Below are 23,055 nucleotides of genomic sequence, written 5' to 3'. Positions count from 1 at the left end.
TTGACTGGGAAAAGAATATATAATCAAAATTAGAGTTCATAATTATAATCCAATTTTACATTTTTTTCTTTATGGACATGCTTCAAAGCCTTGTATTCCAAAGTGTACTCCTCTCTCCCCCTTTTTAATTGTATTTTATTGTTGGGGTAACATATAGATGGGTTACAGCTACATTCATTAGGTAGTAGGTACATAACTTCTTGAACATTAATACCCTTTCTCATGTTTTCTCCCACTATCCCTGCCTCCACCCCTCCCAATATCCTATTTTTCCCTTCCCTTCCAAATAAATAAATAAATGTGTATACAACATACCACGTAACAAAGTCAGATAAAGTAACAACATGAGATAAACCACAAAGAGGAAAAAAAGAGAACAGAAATAACTTCACGTAGTACACTAAGAACCTAAAATCAGGAGTTTGGCCTAGTGGTAGAGTGCTTGCCTAACATTCGATTCCTCGGTACCACATACATAGGAAAAAAAAAAAGTGGTGCTGAGACTCAAGTGGTAGAGCTCTAGACTTGAGAAAGTCCAAGGACACTGCTCAGGCCTGAGCTCAAACCCAGGACTGGCAAAAAAAAAAAAAAAAAAAGAGAAGCCTACAGAGTGGGAGAAGATCTTCACCAACCATACAGCGGACAAAGGCCTCATATCTAAAATATATCAACAGCTCAAAAAATTGAATCACTCCAAAACTAATTTCCAAAGTAACAACTATCCCATTAAAAAATGGGCCAAAGACTTAAAGAGAGTCTTCTCTGAAGAAGAAACAAAAATGGCCTACAGACACATGAAGAAATGCTCAACATCTCTGGTCATAAAAGAAATGCAAATCAAAAACAATGCTAAGATTCCACCTCACTCCAGTTAGAATGGCCAGGATCAGGAAAACTAATAACAACAGATGCTGGAGGGGATGTGGCCAGGAGGGATCACTACTACACTGTTGGTGGGAGTACAAACTCGTTCAACCACTATGGAAAGCAGTGTGGCAGTGCCTCAAAAGGCTAAACATAGAATTGCCCTATGACCCAGCAATTCCACTACTTGGCATTTACCCAACCATCCAGAATCTAGGGCATACTAAATCCACTAGCACAACAATATTCATTGCAGCATTACTCACTATAGCAAAGATATGGAACCAACCTAGGTGTCCCTCAGTTGATGAGTGGATCAACAAGATGTGGTATTTGTACACAATGGAATTCTATGCTGCTGTCAGAAAAAATGACATAGCCCCATTTGTTAGGAAATGGAAAGACTTAGAAAAAATCATATTAAGTGAAGTAAGCCAGACTCAAAGGAACTTAGGCTCAATGGTTTCCCTCATTTGTCATAATCAGTAGAAGCCTTGGGCTCTACTAGCAGAGATTTGCAATAGAGCAAAACCTTGATACATAAGGCCATATAGTAGGAAGCTAATTGAAAGGACCTCCAGGATATTGAAACAAAAGCCATACAATGAATGATTGTTGTCCTTAATGTACTATGTTATCTCTCATCTCTTTTGCTGTCCCTTGGTTATATCATATTGTTATCTGATATATTGGATATATTTGTATTTGGTTATTTGAAATTGGATAGGGGAGGGGGGAAAACCAAGATGGGGGGTGGGGGGGAAGGTAATGGGGACCAAGACATGTGAAAGGGTATCAATGTATGGGAATTAATGCACCTTCTATCTGGCAAATACCATGTAACCCCTTTATTAATTACAATAAAAATATTAAAAAAAAGAACTTCAAGGTCTTTGATCCATTAGGAATTAATTCTCAATGTATTAATAACAACAAATGTTAGGAATGTGGCCAGGAGGGCCACACTGTTGGTGGGAGTGTAAACTTGTTCAACCACTCTGGAAAACAGTACGTAGGTTCTTTAAAAGACTAAACATAGAGCTCCCCAATGACACAGCTCTCCTATAACTCTGGGCATTTACCCAAATGTCCAGAAATAAGGACATACTAAAGCCACTAGCACACTGATGTTCACTGCAGCATTCTTCACCATAGCTAAGATATGGAATGAATCCAGATGCCCCTCAGTAGACGAGTAGACCAAAATGCGGTTTGTATACACAGTGGAATTCTATGCTGCCATCTATGTCATTCTATGAACAACATGGCCTCATCTACAAGGAAATGGAAAGACTTGGAAAAAATCCTATTAAGTAAAGTAACCAGACCCAAAGGAACATAGGCTTCATGGTTTCCCTCATTTGTATAATTAGCACACACCTAGGATTCTCTTAACAGAAGATCACAATAGCTCAAAAGCTATCTACATATGGCTATATAGGATGAGACTAAGCAAAATGAACTCTAGGATATAGAAACAGGAGTTTTATCTTGGTGATGGACATATTGGTCTTCTTAAGGAACTCAGGAAGTCTGGGCAGAATAGCCCAGTTCCTGGTCCACTCATCTACTGCTGTAACAGCCTCATTTATTGCCTCAGTATAAAATAGATAACTTGCTAGAGCACATACACACACATGTGAGTGTGTATGTGTGTGTGTGTGTGTGTGTGTGTGTGTATGTTTGGTTGCACCCATCTGATTTCCAGCTCAAATGAACACATGTATAACCACATTTATCAAACATACTTTAGAACAAAACTATGTCATGGCTCCAAGTTTTCATCTTACTGAAATACAGACAAAATCCCAACTTACTTTTGACTTGGACATCATCTAATGCTTTGTATTCTGTACTCTTAATTGCTAGCTCCACACCATAGCCAGATAAGTACATTTTCCGAGAGCTTGGTTTCTGTTAAACATATTTATTGTATAAAAATAAGAAATTCTTAGTCAAGCATATTATTTTAAATTCAATACAATGTTAGGTTTCTTTGTCTTTCTTTTTCCTTTTATCTGATGAATTTAGGGCCTTGCACATGCAAAGTAGCCATTATATACCATTGAACTATATTCCCCAGCCAATAATAAAGATTTTTGCCAAAATCTAGAATTTTAATTATTTGTAGAATGATAAAATATTTAATCTTTTCTGTTACACTTTGACAACTTTTCCATATTTATCATGAATAAGCAGAGGACTCATTTCAGTCATTAAAAAACTGTCCTCCTTTAGGGAATTTCCATAAGACTTTATCAGTTTATAAGTAATTGCTATTTATTTGCTAAGTTTATAGATGTAATGTTTAGAGCTACAAATAATGAAAAGCAAGGACAAAAAGAAAAAAATCTATTTAAATTTTTTTTCATGTTTCTCAATAGTTAAACTATACCAAATTAGTATCTGTTCTTACAATCCATACTTATTAAGTAAAAGTGGGTTAGCTGAAGTATGTATGATCAAGAAGTTTAGTACCTAACATCTATTTTTCTTTTAAGGGTAAATATAAGATGTGCCTCAAGACTATTCTATCAAAAAGAAAAGTTACTAAATTATTCAAAAGGAAACAATTTGGAGGGATATAAACAATATTTAAAAATTTGTCTAAAATTCTTACCAACTTTGAGACTGAAATTCTTATCAGCTGTGCTACAATTATTATCATTTGACACTATTTCACGGGTTAGCAAACAGTAACCTGGCAAACTTTTGGAAGTTGCTACACCTTTGCTTACTACAGGTTTCTATAAGGGTTGCTTGCAACTCTAAATATATAAGGTAAGGGCAATAGGTGTACAGATTAAAGATTAATGATCATGTTTCTCATTGTCTTCTTTCCTCACTAAACTCTCCTTGCTCTGGCTTTAAAAAATAAGTATATGACCAGAGCGACTATTCATATTCCATTTCCAGTAAGAAAATGCAGGGATTAACTTCAGATCTGCAGACAGTATTTAACACTATTAGTCACCCTAAAACTGATATCTGCTAATATCTCAGGCATATGTCACAATGAAATATAGCATATAGAAACCATGTTATTTATAATTATAGTTGAAAAAGTTGAGTTTCAATTTAAAATACATTGTGAATATTCACTCAAAAGACAGTAGCTTAGCAAGCCACATGACCTGTCACAGTTGATGCAAAAAACGCAATTCCACATGACCAGTTTCTAGTATCAGTTCTTAACGTTATTGGCTCTTTAATAGTAAAAGGAAGAATTTATTAAATTTATGTTTATTTTGCCCATTTGAAATGTACTCAGGTAAAGGTTGAATTATATTTTAATAAGTTTGAAACTGTAAACCAAAATATTCCAAAAATTGGCAAAAAACCCTCTTCACTTTCCTACTTCCTACTCCTTCAAAATGCATCGGTTCAAAGGTAGCATAAATAGGTCTATTAGAATTACATGTTGACTTGATTTACCTGATATCCATAAGGAATACACAAGATGTTTTTCATGAAATAAAAGACTATATATAATGCTATAGAGTACTTTGATAGTTTACCAATATGATTTCAAAGACATGTCATTAAGAGTCACACATTCTCTAAAGAATAACTTAAGATTCTCAAGATTCATACTCTTTAGGGGTCATTTAGAATCATCCAAGGGAACTGAAAATAAAATAAACATAGAACTTTTTATCTCCTATTCCCATTCCTATTTTAATTTCCTCCTCCTCCTCTTTTTGTTGATTGTAGGGCATGAACTCTGTGCTTGAGTGCTGTCCCTGAGCTCTTAAGATCAAGGCTAGCCAAGTGAACCACAGTGCCACTTCTGGTTTTCTGGTAGTTAATTGGAGATAAGAGTCTCATGGATTTCATGCCTGGGATGGCTTTGAACCGAGATCCTCAGATCTCAACCTCCTGAAAAGCCAGGATTGTAGGCCTGAGCCATCGGCACCTAGTGTTCCTATTTTGATTTCTAACAGTAGTTGTTGATGGGAATGTATTTATCCTTCTGGTAAACTGAGGCTAAAGAAGGGAATCAGACTATATAAAAAGTTTTCTGTGCATACTCTAAGCCCTGGTCCTCTTTTTCCCTAGTATTTTTATTTTATTGTAAAGGTGATGTACAGATGAAGGTTACAGTTACCTACATAAAGTAATCAGTATACTTTTTTTTTTTTATGCCAGTCCTGGGCTTGAACTCAAGGCCTGAGCACTGTCCTTGGACTTTCTCAAGGTTAGAGCTCTACCACTTGAGCCTCAGCACCACTTCTGGCTTTTTTCTATGTATGTGGTGCTGAGGAATTGAACCTGGGTCTTCGTGCATGCTAGGCAGGCACTCTACCACTAGGCCAAACTCCCGGCCTCAGTATACTTCTTTTTGAGCAATGTCACCCCCTTCTCTTTTTTCTCATCCTTTCCTTCTCCCCAAACCCCTCTCTTCAAGTTGTAAGGTTCATTTTGAACATAGTGTCCAATAAGTATCTCTGCTGTGTTGATTCATTTCTGTGATTTCCCTTCCCTTCCCCAAATCAGATATACTTATATAAAAGACAAAGGGTACTGAAATTAGAAACAGAGAATAAACCAGAGGAGGAAAAAAACCCCTTAGACAAGAAATAACTGCAAACAGTACACTTAAAAACAAAAAGAAAAATGAAAAAACAAAAAAAACACCTACTCCCCCTGACCCAATAAAAATTCTCTTGGAGATCATTTCAATTAGCATCATTTTATGTGGTCATATGTACAGAGCTACTGAGATATTGTGAATCTCTGCATGTACTAATTTTATTACAAATGAGGGAAATCATGGAGCCTATGTTTCTTTGTGTCTGGCTTACTTCACTTAATGATGATTTTTTTAAATTGAAATACTTTCATTATCACCGAGTATGATGAATTTATTATTTTTTTTTGGTGGGTCATGGGGCTTAAACTCGGCTGGGTGCTGTCCCTGAGCTCTTCAGCTCAAGGCTTGGCCCTACCCCTGGGCCTGGGCATTGTTCCTGAGCTCTACAGCTCTAGGCTACCGCCCTACCCCTTAAGCCAAGCCCTACTTCCCATTTCCAGCCTTTTCTATGTATGTGGTATAGGGAAATTGAACCCTGTTCTTTGTGCATGCAAGGCAAGCACTCCACCACAAGGCCAAACTCCTGGCCCCATGTGTTCATAGTCCTTTGCATTGTGATATTGCTGTTTGTTACAAAAAATCAAGTCTTTCTCTGTTGAGTGATGTTAGTTGACTTTTTGGCTAATAAAATGTGGCAGGAGTATCACTGGATGAGTTTTTGGTCTGAGGGCTTAAGACGTATTCTAACATCTACACTTTTGGAATCTTAAGCATAGCAATTTGATCTAATATATAATATTAAATAAGTAAGACTCCTTCATTGTGCTATATTTTTTATTAAAATTACCATATAAGTTGTAGCAAAAATGGTACATGTCATTCAAGTATATTTTTTAAACTGTGGCAGATATGTAAGGGAAAGGATTGTAACCATATTCCAAAATAATCCAATATATCCTTCCACATAAAACTTACATTTGAAACTCACAGCTACTCAGAAGGCTTAGATCTGATGATCAAGGTTCAAAGCCAGCCCGGGCACAAAAGGACCTGAGACTCTTATCTTCAATTATCTCTAGAAAATGGGAAGTGGAGCTTGGCTCAAGGGTAGGGAGGTATCCTTGATCTGAAGAGCTTAGGGACAACACCCAGGTCCAGGAGCAGGGCAGTAGTTTTGAGCTGAAGAGCTCAGGGACAGCAACCAGCTGAGTTCAAGCCCCATGATACACACACACACACACACACACACACACACACACACACACACACACACAAACAGCAAAAAGCAAAAAGCAATTCCAAAAAACCCCTCACATTTGATATATTAAATTTTAAAAAATCTCTACTTATGTAACTCTAGTAAAGAAGGTATCATAAAGTTATTTTTTCTTCTTCTTAGAACTTTTTTTTTTGTCAGTCATGGGACCTGAACTCACAGCCTGGGTGCTATCCCTGAGTTATTTTGCTCAAGGCTACCATTCTACCACTTTGAACCATAGTACCCCTTCTAATGTTATTTTCCTTAGTGAAAATGATATAAATAAAACATGTACCTGAATATAATGGCGAAGAACATACAGAATTTTACCATTTTGAGCTTCTTGTGACAATACTCTGTGAAATTCTGAAAATGCTCTGGTACCTATTTCTGCATAGAGAATAATCACTGGTAAGTTCTCTTTGTTCGTAGGAAATATATGGTCTCCTTTAAAAAGATACGGTCTGGGCCTAAAATAAAAACAAAGCACAAACTTTTTGAAAGAGTTGAAACTTCAAAGCATATAGATACATATCATGATTCCTTTGAATCTATGCTTTTAAATAGATGTAGTTTGGCATGGTGGTCAGGCAAGTAATTCTGTCTACTCCAATTGGAATTTTGAGGTCAGCCTGGAAAAAGTGAGACACTATCTCAAAGTACAAAATGAGAGAAACAAAGGGCATAGCTTGAGTGATAGATCACTTTCTCAACAGGTGTAAAGCTCCAGGTTTAATAGCTAATGCCACAAAATAAAAAAATTATGATATATGTATAATCACAGAAAAAGAGCTTAAATTTTCTGTAGTTACTATCTCTAATATGATAGAAATTTGGAGAATCCCAAAGTAAATATTAAAACTCTATTTGCCAATAAGTTTCATTATCTTTCAGGAATAATATAATGGCAGTACAATTTTGAAGGAAATAAAATGCTTTATTTAATTACAATGATCACTATCTTTAACAATTACTAAATAAAGAAAAAGAAGGTATGAGTAACACTAAAATAGCATTCTGGTAAAAAGACTGTGGGATTTAGAAACAGGAAAAATTTGATTCAAACTCCATCTTAACTAGCTTTGTGACCAGGAATAACCATTTTTATATTGGGTGTATTTATGTGCATTAAAGAATGAATTTCAGCTACCTCCTGGAATATCCTTGAACTTACTAAAATGACTTATAATTTATTATCTAGCAGTGTTAATACACATACCTTTCTCAAGAACTCATGTTTCTCTTGGTTTTGCAAACCCCCAGAGCTAAAGTATCAAAAGAATACTGTAAGATGGAAAATGTAAAAAAACTAAACATACCATGTGTCAACATTTTAAAAAAGTAGTGGTATATATCTAATTTAAATAATTACTTGTGGAACTCTATTTCAAAAATATGTAAGAATTTTATAGCAATGGTTGTCTCTCAAGAGTTCTACAAGTACAGATCACAATAGACTTATTTTATTTTTACTTATGGTTTATTTTATTGTATTCCACTTTTACATTTGTGCATAAGTTAAGAATTACAAACTACCTTTTGGAAAAATATATCAATTACTAACACATTCATGGTATTATTTTTTGGCTGTATACATTATCAAGTGAAGATTCTAAAGTTTGAGAATTCATACAGGTTAAAACAGTAGAGCCGCAAGTTTGGCCTAGTGGTAGAGTGCTTGACTAGTATGCACGAAGACCTGGGTTCGATTCCTAGGTACCACATACATAGAAAAAAGGCTCTAGTCTTGAGAAAGTTCAAGGACAGTGCTCAGAGACTGAGCGCAAGCACAGGACTGGCAAAAAGAACCCCGAAACAATATATTGGAAGCAGGACACCTGGCTCAGGAACAGCACCCAACTCCCAAGTTCAAGCCCCATTACGGGCATAAAAACTAAACAACCGGGGCCGGGAGTTTGGCCTAGTGGTTAAAGTGCTTGTCTAGCATGCATGAAGACCCAGGTTCGATTCCTCGGTACCACACACATAGAAAAAAGCCAGAAGTGGTGCTGAGGCTCAAGTGGTAGAGCTCTGGCCTTGAGAAAGTCCAAAGACTGTGCTCAGGCCCTGAGCTCAAGCCCAGGACTGGCAAAAAAACCCCCAAAAAACAAAAACAACAAAAAAACCCCTAAACAACCAAATAAACAAAATACAATATATTAGGAGTAAGTCCATTGATGAATAGTAACATAGTTAGATTTTCATTTTGTTTGCTAATTGTGGGCACTGTTTCTGAGCCTCTTTATGTTCAAGGCTACTGCTCTACCACTTGAGTCACAACCCCACTTCCAGCTTTTTCTGAGTAGTTTATTGGAGCTAAGAGTCTCATTTACTTTCCTGCCCAGTCTGGCTTTGAACTGTGATTCTCAGATCTCAGTCTCTTGAGTAGCTAGGATTACAGATGTGAGCCACTGGCAGTGATTTGTATTCTTTGCTAAAAATTTTCAGTATTTCTTCAATATTTCTTCATCTATTTCTTAGCTATTTGTACATCTTTTCTGAAAAATGTTCAACTTGTTTGCCCATTTGTTAAGGGGGTTATTTCTTCTTTCCATGAGCAGCAGACCGAACCAAGTAGCTGTCTCCATGGTCTAAACCCTTGTCTAACAAAACAATCTAGGCGAATGGATTCAAAATTGACATTTGAATTTCTCAAGTCCACTTCTGACTGGGTGACCAGTGAGTGCTATATTAATATACTGACCAGGCCAACCTGGGGCAGCTGTTGGGGAAAGGAAAGGTTAACAATCCTCAGCAATCTACATCAATTCCTGAATTTTCAAAAGAGATCAGCATAATCTCCTGTCTCATCCTGATTATTTAATAGAAGGTGGTCAAGAGATGAAATCTGAGGATGCTTTCATCTGGAGATCAAACTGCTCTATTAAGTCAAGTACATCAATGAGAGGGAAGTAAAAGAGATGTCAAATTGTTCATTTATCTTTAAAGAGGCACAGTCTTGGACTAGTCACTGAACCCTTGAACTACTGGTCAGTTCAGATCAGACTGTCAGGCTGTGATGATATGGACAGGGTTATCCTACCAGAGTTAAGACAGTGAAAAGTGTGCGCTGAACAAGTACTCACGGGATGAGGCACCCATAGCACCACTGACCTGCTAGGAGTGGGTAGGGCCCCTGCAACCCGGTCTCCTTCACCACAGAACAAATATTCCACGTCTTGTCCTAAGTCCCAAGGCAGATCTGCGTGGTAGCTTTTACATCAGAAACACACAGTCCTTTCTTGTGCTTCTCATCTAGCATGATGGATTCTGGCAGCAACACTCCTCTGGGAGCTGCAGCGTTGATAAGCAGCTTGCCTCCATTCACACTTCTGCCAGAGAGAGAGTCCAGACGGAGTGCACCTACAGGAGTAGTGGTCTGTTGGGCTGGGAGGTGCGAATGATCTTCAAGGTGTATGGCTAGCCCCAAGGAGTAGTATAGTACCTTTAATCTGCCAACCAAGTGGCAGACCAGACAAGTAGGTCATTGGCAATAGCCCAGGGGTCAGTGGAATATTCCTGGCTTCACAAAAGGGTTGAGGACTGGTCAGGGAGAGGAATACTGCCTTGAGTTATGCACAGTAAATGGAGTTCCTTTTGGTTTTTATGTAGTGGTACCTAGCTAAAAGGTAGAAACAGTAGCCTAGAGATGACACCACCAGCTTTTAACTTACCTGATTCTATTAGTAAACTTGGCCTTGGCATTTAGGAAAATCACTGTGAATCGAGGACTGCTGGGAGCCAGCAACTTTACTTAGGGGAAATGAAATGGGGTATTTTCCCTCAAAGGAGGTAGTTTTTTCTGTATACTTGAGATCATCTTAGGGTCAAAAAAGCCGTGGTCTGGAATATAGCTCTTTTTATAAATTAGGAATGCTTTATGGGTGCTATCGGTCTTGTAGTCAGTGAATCTTAGTTGACCTGTACCAAAATGTACAGGTCAGGCCCTCAGTTTCAGGAAGAGCTTAGAACTACTGTTTTTCAAAAGGCATGTACTTGGCAGCTGACTCAGGCAGATGGCGCTGTTGTACTTGGAAACAGCCTCTTTAGCAGCTACTAACTCTACAACTAAAGTTGGATAAATTGGATTATTTCCTTTCTTTCTTTCTTTCCTTTTTTTTTTTTTTCCCTGCTAAACTGCCCAGAGTGGAAAGTCCATGTAGTAGTCTCTAAATGAAAGTCTCCCTCCGGACTTCATTATTATTCACAGATAAACATGTAAAATACCAATACCAGTAATGTATTCTCATGTGGGAGCCAAACAGTAAAGACAGTAAGTCAATCCACTCTAGTTTGGCATCAAGAAGAAAAGCATGTCAGGGTTTACGACACAGCTAACAGAAGCACCCAGAGAATGGAGGCAGTGGTGATGAAATTTAACCGTTCACTTTTTTCTCTCCAATCCATGAGACTCTGTTAGTGGCCTTTCAGTTTATTTGCTCAACTTACAAACTAGCAAGTTCATCTTATGGTTTCTTGGCAGAAGCATGAAATACTTCGGTCAATTTGTTCTTTCCATAGCTCACATCATAAGCATTATGTCCCTTCACTTCCTAAAACCAACAAGCAGTGACAAGATAAGAACACAGATGGCTGCCACACAAACAGTGAGTGGAGGTTTGAAATCATGCATTATACACAACAGCAGCTCCATACAGGTATTTGTTTTTATTATTAATTTTGTTAGAACCTTGACACTGAGTTTATATTTAAACAAGATTCAGTCCAACAAATTCAGTTTTGCATATTCAAAATGTTGTTTACATAAACCTACATCTTACATATTTTATGATGGCTACATAATTTGTGTTCTGAAAATCTATCAAGACAAAATATTCTCAGATACTCTCAAATGTACATTTTTTAACATACAACATTTTTTGTATATACAATGTCAAAGTATTACAATTTCTGCTATTTAAGTTTTCTTCTCTCCTTACCAACCCTATCTCTCACTGTTGGCAATGATTACTTTACCTTGAAGTCGCCTTTTTCAGCAGCTTTTTGATCTGATTGATTTTACAGGTGTGTTTGTTATGAATGACCACAAATGCATTGCATCCATCTGGGGGAGGCTCCGCAGCAGCAGTCTAAGATTGCACAGATGATATTTAGCTATAGTAGTTGATAATTACAACATGATTAAAAAACTCATACGTACCTTGATTGGAATACCAAATCAACTACATGTAAATTAATGATCTAATTGAAGTCTATAGGTAGAATTTAAGAAAGTTTAATAAAAACAGCTTTCTTCTAGTGAATATATGCCTCAAAGTTAATGGAAAAAAATGCTAAATCTCTTTTTTTTGGTGCCAGTCCTGGGGCTTGAACTCAGGGCTTAGGCACTTTCCCCAGGCTTCTGCTCAAGGCCAGTGTTCTACCACTTGAGCCACAGTGCCACACTCAGCTTTTCTTTCTTTCTTTCTTTCTTTTTTTCTTTCTTGTATTTTATTAGAGATATGAGTCTTGCAGACTTTCTTGCTCAGACTGGCTTCAAATCACAATCCTCAGATCTCAGCTTCCTGAGTAGCTAGGATTACAGATATAAGCCACTGGCACCTTACTCCCTGAAACTTTTATTACAGATTATGTCAGTGCTAATATGTTCTCCACTTTGCTTATCCCAAATAAAATTATACATTCAGCTGTAATCACTATTATAATCAACAATAGGCATAGAATCAAGTACTACAAATTTGTAGAACATTATGAACCAAAAATATACATTAATAACATGCTTTTTCATTACAATTCGGGTATTTTTGTATACCTGTTGAAACATCTGGATAGCTGGAGAGTATGCTCTAATAGAGAAAGCAAATTTTAAGAGATTTATGTGTAAATTGTCCAAAAACTGTCCAGCTTTCTTCAGAATCAAGTTGTAATAAGAATAATCTGATTCTATAAAGAGAAATCATAGTTTAGTGTTTTATATCCAACCCACTGACCCACCACCTCACTATAAAACTATCTAGTGTCATAGTCTGGTTGTAAATTTGATTGTAGATGTTAGGGCAAAATGAAGAAACCAGGATGTCTAGCCTATTAACTTTGTATCTTTCAATGATTTCCAAGTAATTAATGCAAAATCAAGTGAAAATAATCTTGATATTAAAATCTATTTGGAAGATACCCGAACATTCCAGGGTTACAATAAATGATAAACTATAAATCCAGTCTATACTTTAAGAGGAAATTGAGAACAGCAAAAGAAAAGAAAGAATTCTATATGTGTTACAAATTTTCAAGTATACATCTGAATTTTATTATGAGTTGGTGCTCAAGAGAGATAAGTGTGTCCAGAGACAAAATGTGAACCTTAGCTTGCTGCTTTCCCTGCTCCAGTCCCTCTCCAAAGATCCTGAAGACAGAAAAAGAAGAATGGATCCTAGAATTCAGTCTTTAAACTCTCCTATCTTTAGGGCTACAGAGATCACCTGAATGGGGCAAGATAGAAAAGAATGGTAGCCCTATACAGAAAGGGACTAATGTGATGGGGATAGCAGGTAAAGAGTTTTCTTTCTGTGCCCTTTCTCTCCACCACTACCCCAGGGGCAGAGAGAGTAAGGGGAGAGGAGGAGGGGAGGGGGGGGAGGGAAGGAGAGGGAGAGAGCAACCGAGAGGGGGGAGACCTTGAGAGAGAGGCCCTGGGTTTAAACCCCAGTACAGCTTAGGAAGAGAGGAAAAAGAGATAAAGATGGAATCTTGAGTTAAACTATGGACTTTGAGTAATAGTGATTTGTCAATACAGGTTCATCAACAGTTTAAAAAAAAAAAAAAGAGAGACTGTGCCACCCCAGTGAGGGGTACTGACAAGGAGAGGGGTTACTGATGTGTAAGATCAGGGCATATGTGGGACATTTCTATATTTTCTGTCCTAAAAATAAAATCTATTAAATAAGAAATATTTCTGTTACCAAAATTAATAGCCTTTCAAAGAAATGTATGTTAAAAATATAAGCTTTGATGTTTGTTAAGCTTGTCATTTGAAATATGATGTAAAAATCAATGTTAATAAATTCTTTATATATAAGCTTTGATATACAGTGGCTATAACACTGTTAATTATATGAATGTACTTAAAAATACTGAAATTTTATATATTTCTGGAAATAAGTGCCTGAAATGGTTTCCATTAAAACATCTGTTCAAATGGGCTAACTCAATGAAGCATTTGCGCTTAATTATAATCCCAGAAAATAACCAATGTGTTTACACAAATAGATACATTGTAAAGTAAAATTTATAGATGACCTACCTCTTTGCTTGTAAATTGCTAATTCTCGGACGGTTTCCAAAAAGTGCCAAAATTTTTCATTACTTTCTTCTGCCATAAATTCACTATTTAAAAAGTAATCAGTCAATAGACAGAAATTATAAATGGTTTGGATACATGCTTTATGACAAAAACCACCTAAAAATGAATGTAGGGCCAGGAGTTTGGCCTCGTGGTAGAGTGCTTGCCAGTCCTTGGGCTTTCTCAAGGTTAGAGCTCTACCACTTGAGACTCAACACCACTTCCAGCCTTTTTCTATGTATGTGGTGCTGAGGAATTGAACCCTGGTCTTCATACATGCTAGGCAAGCACTTTACCACTAGGCCAAACTCCCGGCCCAGAGATAACCTTTTCTTAAAACAAGGTAAGAATTTAGTACAAAAAAAATAGGAAATTAGTATATATACAATACAGCTCTAGGGTCTTTGCCACTGAAAATAAGCTTCCATTATTGAAGAGTCTAAGAAAAAAATGGCCAAACATGTGAACCCCTGTAGAAATAATGAAATAAATGAGAAAATTATTTAATCCTGTATAGAACAAAATACAAGACTCCCTAGGCAAGTAAACTATGAACTGAAGGTTCTGATCTCTCTATCCTTGGAAAGTTTTAATTAATGCTTGCCACACACAGAAAGTATAGAGGACATCTATAGCACATGCACAACTAAGAATTCCTCTGTGGGGCACAGAGGCTCACGCCTGTCATCCTAGCTACTCAGGAAGTTGAGAGAGAAGTTTGGCAGTTCAAAGCCAGCCTGGGCATGAAAGTCTGTGAGACTCTTATCTCCCATTAACCATCAGAAAACTGGAAGTGGAGCTGTGACTCAAGATGTAGAGTGTTAGCCTTTAGCTTGAAGAGCTCAGGGACAGTGCCCAGGACCCACAACTGAGTAAAAGAATAATAATAATAATTAATAATAATAATAATAATTCTAAGAGAGCCACTAAAGTGGGTGAAAGGAGAACAAATAAACATGAACATGACAAGAATGGCAACTTATCGTTGAAGCAAGTGTTATTATAAACGGAGTCCATCTCAAGGTCTTAAAAAAGCAGAGGAAATAGGACTAAAATGGATAGGTTGGGACAAAAAACCCAGAATTTTGGGAGTGGACATAGAAGACTGGGACTAGCAAAGTTTAGTACTCACTTGATGTAACCAAACAGACAGATGTGCGTGTATATAGATTGAGTATCCTTGATGTGTAATGCTTGGGGATATAATTATTTTGTAAGTTTGATTGTGACCTGTCACATGAAGTAGGTGTGGAATTTTCTGGAGCCATGACACACTCAAAAGTTTTGGCTTTTGAGCATTTCCAATTTATGTTTTGAGACAGGGTTTGGCTACATAACCTACTCTTCAACTCTCAGTTTCTCCTGTGTCTACTCCCAGAATTCTGAGATTACAGGCATGTCATCATACCTGGTCATAGTTCCAAGCAGTGGGTGCAGGGGATTGAGCCCTGAGTCTTTGGAACACTAAATACGCACTTTATCAGTGAGCTACATCCCCAGTCCTCCATCTCTCTTTTGTACTGACAATGGATTCATGACCACCCAGATAACTCATAATGACACAATATATCCTTAATCATAACGTCAAAATTCTCTTATCCAGGTAAGGCTCTATTCACAGATTCAGGAGGACTACCAGCTCTCTTCCCTCATACCTGTACACCCAGGGAGGCTACAATTCAGTCAGTAATAGAGACCAAGCTAGGTTATAAAGGGCCTTAAGAAGCATCCTACAATGATTATACTCCATGACTTGACATAAGCAGAAATTGAGATGTCATAAGCAGCAGTCTTGTTAGACTGTTCTGGGACTAAGTGGGTGATAAGATCCAAGGAAGCTCTAGGTGAAACTGTGGATGGAGAAAAACGACATTTAAGTCTACATGTAGTTATCTATCATCATATAAATGTAATGTAATGTGGCACAGGGTCACACACTGATGCTTTGACGAGAACAGCAAAACAGTTGGTATAAAACTTTAGGCTCTCTAAAGAGAGAAAAGAGTCTCTTTACTGGGATACCTAAGTGGGCAAAATGCAGTAGCTACAAGTTTTGTTTCTGTGGAGGAGTAAATGATACTTCAAGAGCTAGAGGGAAAGGGGGGGGGGTAATGTATTAGAAACTGGCTTCCCGACAGCCAGCTGGATCTGACAGAAAGAGAAAATTACAAAAGTAGGTACTTCAGAGTCCTATGCTCTGTAGTGGCTCATGGCTGCAATCTTAGCTGCTCAGGAGGCTTAGATCTCAGGGTTGTGGTTTAAAGACAGGACAGTCCCCATGAGACTCTTATCTCCCAACATCCACCAGAAAACCGGAAGTGGCCTTGTGGCTCAAGTGGTAGAATGCTAGCCTTGAGCAACACAACTCAGGGACAGTGCCCAGGACCCAAATTAGAGCTCCATGACTTACCAAAAAAAACAAAACCAAACCAAAACAAAAAAGTATTTCAAGTACTGCCTAGCTCTGTGGAAATACATTAAATGATGCGCCCCACTGCCTATCCTTTCCTTTTATACACATACATGTTTATGCATATCTACGTGTACACAGATACACACATGTATTCCCTTCCATGTGTGTGTGTGTATGTGTATGTATGCATGTACCTCTATATATGCTAACAAAACTCAGGTTGAAGAGTTCTAAAAAACGGTTACATCAAGGTCGAGAAGTTATGCACCCATTACCTGACGAATGTCACTGCAACCCCAACACTACCCCAACAAGAAAGTACAATTAAAAAGAAACAAAAACCTGTTACAACTTAATTCATTATTAAAGCAACATCACTTCCATGTGCATAGGAACCCCTGGGGTTCGCAGGTGTGACGGGGCCTGCGTCTGGACCACACTTGTGTGTCCCAAGGCTGAAAGCCTGACTCCCAGGCCCAACATCGATGCAAATGCAACCCAACTTTGGGCGACCCCCATGGGACCTACTGAACCACAATCAGTGGGGCGGCGGGGGGGCGCTGCAGCGGGGGGCGCTGAAGAGGGAACCCCAGGCGGTGGTGGTGTGGGAGGTGAGGGGGCACTGAGTGTGGGAACTCCTGCCCGGGCCGGGTCTGGGGTCCCAACCCCCAATGCCCACCCAAGCCCCGCCCCTCTGCGCTCCCTCCACGCCCCACCCCTTCCCGGCATCGCCCCGCCCCTCCATCCTTCTCGCCCCGCCCCTTCCTGGATGGGCCTTGGCCCGCTCGCACCTGGCCTCCAGCAGCAGCGGGGTCTCCGGCCACTTCGCGGCCAGGTGGGCCGTCACTGCCTTGGACGCAGACACCCTCGTGGCACCAAGCAACGTGAACCATAGCGCCGTGGTGCCCAGGAGCAGCCGCACTGCGTCTGCGGCCTTCGTGGGCACCATGGCGCCGAGTGGGCAGCGGGAACCGGGCGGACCCCACGTCAACAGCCCGCTGCCGCCACGCGACCGCCGCTCCTGCCGCGCGCCGCCCACTTCCGGTGTGGGCGCCGGGTCCGTTACTCGAAGTCCGGCGGGAGTCTGCGCATGCGTATCCGGCGCCTGGCGCCTGGGTGCGGCGGGTGGGTTGGGGATTGGAGGGGGGTGGGGGGGCGTCGGGGAAGACCGCGAGGGACGACGCTGTGTTAGGTCCCGGGTGCCAGCACGCAGAGCCCGACTGGGAAGGGCCCGCCGCGGGGTTCTCCGACCGAGGGCGTGCAGGGCCGAAGGAGCCAGGAATTCAGAGGGCGTGCAGGGCCAGCCAGGAATTCAGAGATGGCCAGGACGTGATCCCTGTGGTTCTGACTCGAGGAGGAGAGTGGATAGAAAAGGGCTGGATCAGAGACAAGTGCTAAAGTATCTGGAAAAAAAATATATATACATATATTTGCTAATGTAAAAAATATATATATATATATATTTGCTAGAGTAAAATAGACTGTTGTATCGTAGGGGAAACATAGCTTAGGGATGCACGGATGCATTGTCTCTCACTCCTGTAAGTCTCATTGTCTTGATGTGGGCAAAACACAGTTACCCTCCCCGGTCTTCACCATTTCAGAGAAGACCCTGTTGTAGAAACTCACCTCACGTGGCTCTAGCTTCCACACTTGTTTCCTGATTACTCCTTATGCTCTCCTCCTTGCGTAAATCCCCATGGACCTCTTGGTGTCATGGAACTTAGGGTTTTTTCACTTTATTATTTACAGTACCTATTTATTTCTTCTACCAGAGATGGGCTGAATATGCCATCCCCTGGGTGGGACCCATGCTTTGTTCACTTGTCCTCTTCCTCTGCAAGTACATGGCACAAGCCCTCCTCCTGTGGTTTGGCAGATCCATTAAGCATTTGAAAAAGTCACTGGGCTGCAGACAGGTAATAGAGAAAGTCAAGGCAAATAGGCTTCATTTGTATCCCAAGCACAAGCTTGGAAAAAAGAAAACTTTTGAAAAAGTTTTTGCTATGATTAATTCCTTTTCAATCATCTTGGATAGAATTTTAAAATTTGAAAATCCTCAAGAGAATGTCTTGGAAACATGTTAGCATATCTCACAGATATTATTATTATTAATTATTTGCCAGTCCTGGGCCTTGGACTCAGGGCCTTAGCATTGTCCTTGATATTTCTCAAGGCTAGAACTCAGCCACTTGAGCCACAGCACCACTTCTGGCTTTTTCTATGTATGTGGTACTGAGGAACCAAACCCAGGTCTTCATGCATGCTAGGCAAGCACTCTACCACTTGGCCATGCTCTTGGCTCCAAATATGCTATTTTTTAATTAAAATGTTTATTGCTATTATAAAGGTGAGGTACAGAGGCAGTACCATTTCATAAGTCAGGTCATGAGTACATTTCTTTTTGGGCAATGTTATACTTTCCTTTGCTCTCTCTCAGTTTTTTCCTCCCATCCTCACACACAAGTTGTGTAGTTCATTTTCAAAATAGTGTTTAGCGAGTACCACTGATGTATAAGATAGACTACTAAATGAGTCCAAGTAAAAATTAATGTATATTTTTGTGTGTTTAAGTTCAGAGTAGCAAGAATGCTACATTTTTCATTTGATGAGGATGAAATTAGTGTAATCTAGTCCATTTATATACCTAAGTTTTATATTTTGCCTCACGTGGTATTTTGGGGGAGCTTAAGTTGGGCATTTCTCACTCTCGTCCACAGGATAAGACAAAGTTATATAAGAGTGACCTTCTATATGTAAAAATCAAAACAACAAATGCCTTACAACAAGGGCCTCTCAAGTCATTTAAGCCACAAAATATTTAAAAATCTATTATCAGTACCTTTTGTCACAAGTTGGCTATGAATTGCATGTACTTCAGAGGCAAAATCATCTTTTAGAATTTGATGACAAAATACAGTTCACAGTTATTCACTTCAGGGTAATAAGAATGAAAATGGATGATGATACCATTTTCACTGTGTGGAGAAAACTTGATTAATGAGCACTTCATAATCAGAACCTGGGGTTCAGCAGAATAAATCGTCTTGAAGTTTTTAGGTATTATTATGGCCTATATGTATTTAATGGTTATAATGACGGTATGTGAAGATAAAGTTGTGGCTGAAATATCTTATTAAGTAATAAAATTTTAATTTTCTGAGGTTTAGTAAGTTGTTATACCAGAAATGACTTTTAAAAATATCTTGGGGCGGGGAGTTGGAGGCACGCATGGCTCAGATAGTAGATCACCAGCCAATAAGTGGACTCACGCTTGAATCCAGGTGTTGGACAAAACAAACCAAACCCAAACTAAAACAATACAAAACATGTTGGTTTCCCACACTTCCTTCATTATAAGAAAGACTATTCTCAATTTTGATTAGAAGATACTAAAAACACAAAGTCCTACTGTCCAAGTAGAAAGAATTCCCAAACTTAGGTACTTTGTTATATTTCTACCACATGTATGAAATTACATAAAATCATAATAAAGTCATAAATCAATAATGCCTTAGACCTTTTAAAGAATAATGGCTAGCACATTTGGTTTTTATAGGTTTCCATGGTTTACTTTAAAAGTAATAAATGACAAATGCCTTACAAATGTCTAACTTCTTGGATGTTCAGTGAATTTTTAGTGCAGGCTACTATAGTATCTTTCTCATAGTATATGAGAATGTGAAATATATATATATTGCCAGTCCTGGGCTTGAACTCAGGGCCTGAGCACTGTCCTTGGGCTTTCCTCAAGGCTAGAGCTCTACCACTTGAGCCACAGCACCACTTCTGGCTTTTTTCTATGTATGTGGTACTGAAGAATTGAACCCGGGTCTTCATGCATACTAGGCAAGCACTCTACCACTAGGCCAAACTCCCAGCCCCAGTGAAATATATTTTAAAGATTATTTTGGATGATAGAAAAATAAAATTTGCTATTTTGTGATGAATATCTCTACTTACATAAATGGTTAGCATGTTATTTTTCAAACCATTTTAGCAATTTTAATTGTACACTAGTACAGAGTTCAGTAGTGTTAAGTATATTCACATTAATCAATTGACCATTCTCCAAAACATTTTCATCTGGCAAATCTGAAGCTCTAAATCCATTGAAGAACTTCCATTCTTCTTGAAGTCCCTCATTCTACTTTTGGCGTCTATGGATTTGACTCTTAACAATTGTAGGGCAGGGGGGTTAGTTGTGGGGTTTGAACTCAGCTTTCAGCCACAGCTCTATTTTTTTTTTTTTGGAGTGGTCAATTAGAGATGAGAGTCTGACAGTCTGACTGGGCTGGCGTTGAACTACAATCTTCAAATCTCAGCTTCCTGAGTAGTAGGATTATAGGTGTGAGCTTGTAAGCGAAGTGTGGAGCTTGGCTTAGTGTTTGTATCTTTGTGATTGGCTTCTTTCAATTGTCATTACATCCTTAAAGTTTCTCCATGTTGTAGCATGTATCAGAGTTCCTTTTGTTTTTGGCGATGGATAATCAATTACTGTGCAAGTATTTCTGGTGCTTTGCTCATCTATTTACTGGTAAGTGTCCAGTGATCCCTGGACTCTGATGTTTTTTTTTTCTACTTGTTAGCTATTGTTAATAATGTTTCAATGGCTTTGAACATACACATATCTTTTCAATACCCTGCTTCCCATTCTTTTAGTTTTCTTCTCTCTAAAGTGGAATTTCTGAATCATCTGATAATTTTGTTTTTATGTTTTTGAAACATTGTCATACTGTTTTCCATTGTCACCAATTACAAAAACATAACAATTCACAGTTCTCCATAACCTCACCAATATTTGTTATTTTAAAATAGTAGGCATTTAATAGTAGCTGGTGGATGGAAATGGTATCTTCTTGTGATTTTAATTTGCAACTCTCTTATAGGACAAACTAGTTTTGAAACACAACTGTGTGTGTGTGTGTGTGTGTGTGTGTATGTGTGTGTGTGCATGCACATGGGGCACTGGGCCTGGGCACTGTCCTTTACTTTTCTTTATGTTGTTTAATTCTAGCATTCTATCACATGAGCGACATCTTCATATCTGGCTCTTGTGGGGGTAGTTTATTGGAGATAAGAGTCTCATGGACTTTTCTTACCAGTCTGGCTTTGAACTTAGCCTCCTGACAAGCTAGGATTGCAGTCATGAACTCCTGGCCCTTGGCAACTTTTGGAATTATCTTCAGATCTGAGCTATAAGCTGAAGACAGTAATTTCAATAATTGTATTAGTGCAAAACATTCTTTTGTCCCTCTTCACTCAGCTCATCTATAAATATATCACTTAAAAGACAAACGGCAATATTGATACCTCCAGAAGGAAGAGCTTAATCTAGTAAGAGATTCTGTGTGTTTTTTTCTTCATGAAATTGAAAATCAGCAATTTAAAATTGCCATGTCTGCCCAGACATGTCCAGTGTTTTGGACTTTTGTCTGTCATCTTTAATGAATGGGTTTCTACCTCATCCATGCAAATGGCTCTTGTATCCCTTGTTATCACTGATAAGGTTTGGAGAAGGGGGAACAAGGAAGGCATAATCGAGGTGCCTGATTACTTGTTTATATTTAGCACGCTTTTTCAGAACCTTACAAAATAACTTCCCCTGACTGTTCTGTGCTCTGTGCCATTGGTACCATCCTTTTCATGATGGGCAAAGGTAAGTTTACCCTGGGCAACACATTTTCTCTCCACCTTCCATTGAAATTTCATTGTATGCCTAAGAATCAGGGAGTAGATTGTAATTTATTATACAGTTTTATGTACATATTTGCTACCTTTCTACTTTAAGTCTCATTTTGACGTAATAAGTTCATCTGGAAACTAGGCATTGGAATGTAAAAGTCAGAGGACAGTTTGTAGGGCAACATCTAGAAAATGGTTGCCTTCCCTTTGTAAATGCCATCTAATTTAAAATAAGTACTCTAATGTAGAGCTATTTGAAAAAAGTAACTATACTCATTTGAAAAACCAAATTCAGTAAGTTAAGAATTGCTTTTATTGCCTGGTGCAGTGGCTCACGCATGTAATCCTATCTACTCAGAAGGTTGAGATCTGAGGATCACAGTTCAAAGCCAGCCCAAGCACTAACAAACATGACACTTTTATCTCCAGTTAATCACTAGAAAGCCCCACTAGAAGTAGGGCTATGGCTCCAGGGGTAGCAAGGTAACCTTGAGCTGAAGAGCTCACGAACAACACCCAGGCCTATGGGTAGGGCAGGAGCCTTGAGCTGAAGAGCTCAGGGACAGTGCCCGGGCTCAGAGTTCAAGACACACGACCGAAAAAAAAAAAAGAATTGCTTTTATTTCAAAGGTATTATAATTCAAAAGCAGCAATATGTCAGAATTTATTGTTGAATTTTTATATTGAATCTGTTACATTTGCAGCTGGAGGTACTAAAAATCATTAGTCTAAAATCGGTTGAATCAAGACTCCTGAGCCAAGAAAATTTATCACCAAAACTATAATTTTGGCTTAAAAATTTCTCTCTGACCCAGTTACTATTCTTAATATGATCAAATAACAATTTGTTTTATTTCAAAGGCCAAAATCAGATTATTCTTGAAGAGCCAAATTAAGACCAGAGAAATATATTCTTTTTATTTGCCTTCTTACCTGCTACTGAACACATAGGGTAAATTTAAAGAAGGGGGTGGTTCGGGAAAAGAAAAAGACATAGCTGT

The 23,055-nt window shown here is 38.7% G+C and overlaps 1 protein-coding gene across 2 annotated transcripts in view; it reads right to left on the bottom strand.

Annotated features, from left to right (window-relative positions):
• Positions 1–17,374, bottom strand: part of Uggt2 (UDP-glucose glycoprotein glucosyltransferase 2) — an 82,281-nt gene extending 64,907 nt beyond the window's left edge. For both annotated transcript variants that reach the window (XM_090341959.1, XM_090341960.1), the window contains exons 1-6: positions 17,161–17,374; positions 13,918–14,000; positions 12,430–12,560; positions 11,634–11,746; positions 6,952–7,126; positions 2,682–2,778 (exon numbers count right to left, since the gene is read on the bottom strand). In XM_090341959.1, coding sequence (XP_090198085.1) covers positions 2,682–2,778; positions 6,952–7,126; positions 11,634–11,746; positions 12,430–12,560; positions 13,918–14,000; positions 17,161–17,318 — 757 coding nt within the window. In that variant the 5' untranslated portion in view covers positions 17,319–17,374. The remainder of the gene's footprint in view (positions 1–2,681; positions 2,779–6,951; positions 7,127–11,633; positions 11,747–12,429; positions 12,561–13,917; positions 14,001–17,160) is intronic.
• Positions 17,375–23,055: the final 5,681 nt, after the last annotated feature.

The sequence above is a fragment of the Megascapheus bottae genome, chromosome 11, assembly GCF_031878675.1.
Source record: "Megascapheus bottae isolate mThoBot1 chromosome 11, mThoBot2.hap1, whole genome shotgun sequence".
Classification (NCBI taxonomy): domain Eukaryota; kingdom Metazoa; phylum Chordata; class Mammalia; order Rodentia; family Geomyidae; genus Megascapheus; species Megascapheus bottae.
This window is presented reverse-complemented; position numbering and strand designations above follow the sequence as displayed.